Below are 5,000 nucleotides of genomic sequence, written 5' to 3' on the forward strand. Positions count from 1 at the left end.
CAATCTGAAGGAGGACGACAGGATCTTCTTTGCGGGCCTGCCCCCCCTACTCTACAGGTACCCCACCCACATCCACCCCGCCCCACCCACTTTCACTCAGCCATGACAACACACGGTAGCCATGACACATAACACACGGTAGCCATGACACATAACACACTGTAGCCATGACACATAACACACTGTAGCCATGACACATAACACACTGTAGCTATGACACATAACACACTGTAGCCATGACACATAACACACTGTAGCTATGACACATAACACACTGTAGCCATGACACATAACACACTGTAGCCATGACACATAACACACTGTAGCCATGACACATAACACACTGTAGCCATGACACATAGCACACTGTAGCCATGACACATAACACACTGTAGCCATGACACATAACACACTGTAGCCATGACACATAACACACTGCAGCTATGTGCTGCATCCACGGACGTAGCCTTTAACTGGTTCGATCAGGGCTGGATTAGTTATGCCTCAATGATCGGTTTCTCTGTTTGCAATGTGTCAGGCCTGAGGTGACTGTGAAGCGGTACGCTGGCTGTATTAAAGATATAGAAGTTTCCAGAACTCCCTACAACCTTCTGAGCAGCACGGACTGCACTGGACTGACCAAGGGTTGCTCCATAGAGGTCAGTAAGGAAAGGATGTTAGTCTCTCTCTCCCTCTCTCTCTCTCTCTCCTCGCTGTGATTCTACCTTTTCTGTACCCAGGTAATATCTGTAAATATAAATTCTAATATAATAAATACCTTATATAAGCACAGCAGATGAAGGACATCTGTCAGAAACACCCCCCCCCCTCTCTCTCTCTCCTGTTCAGAATCTGCACACTGTGAGTTTCTCCAGGCCGGGCTATGTGGAGTTGAGTCCTGTGCAGTTTGATGTGGGCTCTGAGATCACCCTGTCCTTCAGCACCAGGACAGACAGCGGGACCATCCTGTTCGGCCGAGGGGGGGTCACCACCCTGACCGGGAGCCGCCCGAACCGGAACACGGCCCAGAACGCTCGTCGCAGACGCAGGCAGACGGGCGAAGTGAGAGGATCCTCAAAACACTCCAGAAACACACACTCCAGAAACATGCACCCCAAAACACACTCCATAAAAGCACTGCAGAAACACACACTCCAGAAACATGCACCTCAAAACACACTCTAGAAACACACTCCAGAAACATGCACCCTAAAACACATTCCATAAAAACACTCCAGAAACATGCACCCCAAAACACACTCTAGAAATGCACACTCTAGATACACACACTCCAACATGTACCCTGAATTGTATGCACATGCACTCCAAGACATCACTGACAAGCACACACCCAACTGGTCAGTCCAGCCTGTCAACTCTACAATGGCACCCACATACGTCCCTGTGAGCAGTGCTTCAACGGCAATGGCACATCGCTCTACTGGAGTGGTTATTGAGTCTCACTGTATTATGATACACAAATTCTCACTAGATTATGCTACAATAAATCTCACTGTATTATGCTACACAAAGTAGCATAATCTTACTTATTTACACTGGCCAGCATGAACCAAGAACTGAGAAACTGTAGGTGACAGTCAGAAATTGGAATAAGACGAGAATGTGAGTGTGATGAAGTTCATCGGTAATATGCTTTAAGCCTTTGGGAGAAAAGCAGACAGATGCTTTTGTCCTGAGGAATGTGTCGCTTTTATTTAGTCGTCTTGGGTAACTACGCTGATCTGTATACGAGGTTGAGAAAGAGACACACACAGGGGCGAAGAGAGAGACAGAGAGACAGAGAGACAGAGAGAGAGAGAGAGAGAGAGAGAGAGAGAGACGAGGAGAAAGAGTGGACGAGAGAGAGAGAGAGAGAGGGAGAGAGAGAGAGAGAGGGAGAGAGGGAGAGAGAGAGAGAGAGAGAGAGAGAGAGAGAGAGAGAGGCGACGGTGGACGCCATGGCATCGTCTTTTGAGAGCAGAACCTGCTCATGCACACGTCCCTGCAATTTTGTCCCCCATTTCAAAGTAGTGAGGGGTGTGTGTGTGTGTGTGTGTGTGTGTGTGTGTGTGTGTGTGTGTGTGTGTGTGTGTGAGAGAGAATGAGTGAGAGAGCTCTGACATCGGTCGGGTTGAGCCAGACTGTGCTGGTGAGCTGCCCCAGAGATGTTCTGAGAGCTGCTCTAAGCTTCCTGGACAGTGTGTGATTTACACCAACACTGATGTAGTGTGTGTGTGATTTACACCATCACTGATGTAGTGTGTGTTTAATCTACACCAACACTGATGTAGTGTGTGTGTGATTTTCACCAACACTGATGTAGTGTGTGTAATCTACAGCATCACTGATGTAGTGTGTGTGATTTACACCAACACTGATGTAGTGTATGTAATCTACACCATCACTCATGTAGTGTATGTAATCTACACCATCACTGATGTAGTGTGTGTGTGATTTACACCAACACTGATGTAGTGTATGTAATCTACACCATCACTGATGTAGTGTGTGTGTGATCTACACCATCACTGATGTTGTGTATGTAATCTACACCATCACTGATGTAGTGTATGTAATCTACACCATCACTGATGTAGTGTGTGTGTGTGATCTACACCATCACTGATGTAGTGTGTGTAATCTACACCATCACTGATGTAGTGTGTGTGTGATTTACACCAACACTGATGTAGTGTATGTAATCTACACCATCACTGATGTAGTGTATGTAATCTACACCATCACTGATGTAGTGTGTGTGTGATTTACACCAACACTGATGTAGTGTATGTAATCTACACCATCACTGATGTAGTGTGTGTGTGATCTACACCATCACTGATGTAGTGTATGTAATCTACACCATCACTGATGTAGTGTATGTAATCTACACCATCACTGATGTAGTGTGTGTGATCTACACCAACACTGATGTAGTGTGTGTGTGATCTACACCATCACTGATGTAGTGTGTGTAATCTACACCATCACTGATGTAGTGTGTGTGTGATTTACACCAACACTGATGTAGTGTATGTAATCTACACCATCACTGATGTAGTGTATGTAATCTACACCATCACTGATGTAGTGTGTGTGTGATTTACACCAACACTGATGTAGTGTATGTAATCTACACCATCACTGATGTAGTGTGTGTGTGATTTACACCATCACTGATGTAGTGTATGTAATCTACACCATCACTGATGTAGTGTGTGTGTGATTTACACCAACACTGATGTAGTGTATGTAATCTACACCATCACTGATGTAGTGTATGTAATCTACACCATCACTGATGTAGTGTGTGTGTGATTTACACCATCACTGATGTAGTGTATGTAATCTACACCAACACTGATGTAGTGTGTGTGTGATCTACACCATCACTGATGTAGTGTGTGTGAGTGGTCAGACATGTAATGTGTGTAAGGTTAGGTCTTTGTTATTTATAGCATAGCAGTAATTTACTTGAAGAATTCTGCTGTTATTTATTGGTTGCTATACGCAGACGTTTTGAACTCTGCACAGTCAGGGCCAGTAGTGACAGCACATGCTTCCCGAGCTGATGTGATCTTGGCTGGAGAGCATCTCTGCAGGCTGACAGTCTGACAGCTGTGATACTCACACTGACACTTTCAGGTCACGAGGGGGGACGTCTCTCCGTGCGTCGAGCTCTCGGAAAACAGATGAAGCTGTATTGGAGAGACAGTTTCAGTATAAGCACAAACAGGCAAACCAGTGTGGGTGTGCTGCGCTGCTCTCAAGTGTGTGCAGTAACAGAACTGTGCATGCAGCATCTGCAGGAGCTTCTGAAGGAAGGAGCCTCTTCAGGTTCCAGCAAGAACTATTTTAGCTGAGTGTACCACGCATTTGTTCTGTTTTTAAGCTCTCTCTCCCTCTCTCTCTCTCTCTTTCTCTCTCTCTCTCCAGCCTTACCTCTCTGTGCAGCTGAATAAGGGCTCCCTGGAGGTGTTGGTGTTTACTGGGAGCAGGAACCCCCGGCGAGCGCTCAGGAAGCCAGACGAGGGCGTCCTTCACGACGGCCGCGAGCATTCCCTACGCGTCCGGAGACACAGTGGAGGGTGAGTCCCCCCTAGCTCCATCTCTCCCTCTGTCCTCTCTTTCTTGCCTCTCTCTAGACTTTTTCATCAATTTCTGTTCCTCTGCCAATCTTTTCTCCCATCTGTACCTTTCTTGGGTCACTGATAGTAATCATTGTGTGTGTGTGTGTGTGTGTGTGTGTGTGTGTGTGTTCAGGTCTTTCTCAGTGCAGGTGGATGAGGAGCCCCAGTTGGAGCAGGCGTTTCCTAGCGACCAGCCCATGAGCATCCACAGGTTGTTTGTGGGTGGAGTTCCAGTGGAGATGGAGGCCAGTCTGCACCGACCGAATGTGACGTTCCAAGGCTGCATCTGGAACCTCCTTATCAATACTGTGTATGTGTCAGCTAATACACACGCATGCGCACACACACATGCACACATACACACATGTATGCATATTATATATATATATAAAATATATACACACATGCACGCACACAAACACATACCCTCCCATACATACATCACTCACTTAAATATTAAAGTCACGTTTAACATTAAAGTTATGCTAAGTGTAATTTTCATGGCAATTAAAAGCAAATTAGCTGATCGTCACATGACTCATGACAACACACATTGTAAAGACAGGAATTAAACGCTGGTACTTAATTCAGCTCAGTGAAGGGCTGTTCAGTACATATTATCCTTAAGATAGCTTTACATTTACAAGTGTTGGGCAATAATATTAAATATAATATAAAAATATATAAGTTTAGATTGTTACATTTGTGTCCATGTTTACATTTAAAACGGCAGTGATAACTCTTTACAACACCCTTTTGTGTTGTTCCCATATTCAAACTACAAACAAACTTGGGCAGTAAAACCTAGAAATGTAAAAACATACAGACCTGCGATGACGCACTGGAGTAGTAGCCTAACACCTTGTGTCA

General features: G+C 45.2%; 1 protein-coding gene across 1 annotated transcript in view; it reads left to right on the top strand.

The window, feature by feature from the left end:
• LOC113568518 (laminin subunit alpha-2-like) overlaps window positions 1-5,000 on the top strand; it is a 51,405-nt gene that overhangs the window by 39,155 nt on the left and 7,250 nt on the right. Inside the window, exons 37-41 of the mRNA XM_035528985.1 lie at window positions 1-57; window positions 539-659; window positions 850-1,062; window positions 3,937-4,088; window positions 4,264-4,440. The exon at window positions 1-57 is cut by the window's left edge and continues 79 nt beyond it. Of these exons, the coding sequence (XP_035384878.1) occupies window positions 1-57; window positions 539-659; window positions 850-1,062; window positions 3,937-4,088; window positions 4,264-4,440 (720 nt within the window). The remainder of the gene's footprint in view (window positions 58-538; window positions 660-849; window positions 1,063-3,936; window positions 4,089-4,263; window positions 4,441-5,000) is intronic.

Source organism: Electrophorus electricus, chromosome 8 (genome assembly GCF_013358815.1).
Source record: "Electrophorus electricus isolate fEleEle1 chromosome 8, fEleEle1.pri, whole genome shotgun sequence".
Lineage (NCBI taxonomy): Eukaryota > Metazoa > Chordata > Actinopteri > Gymnotiformes > Gymnotidae > Electrophorus > Electrophorus electricus.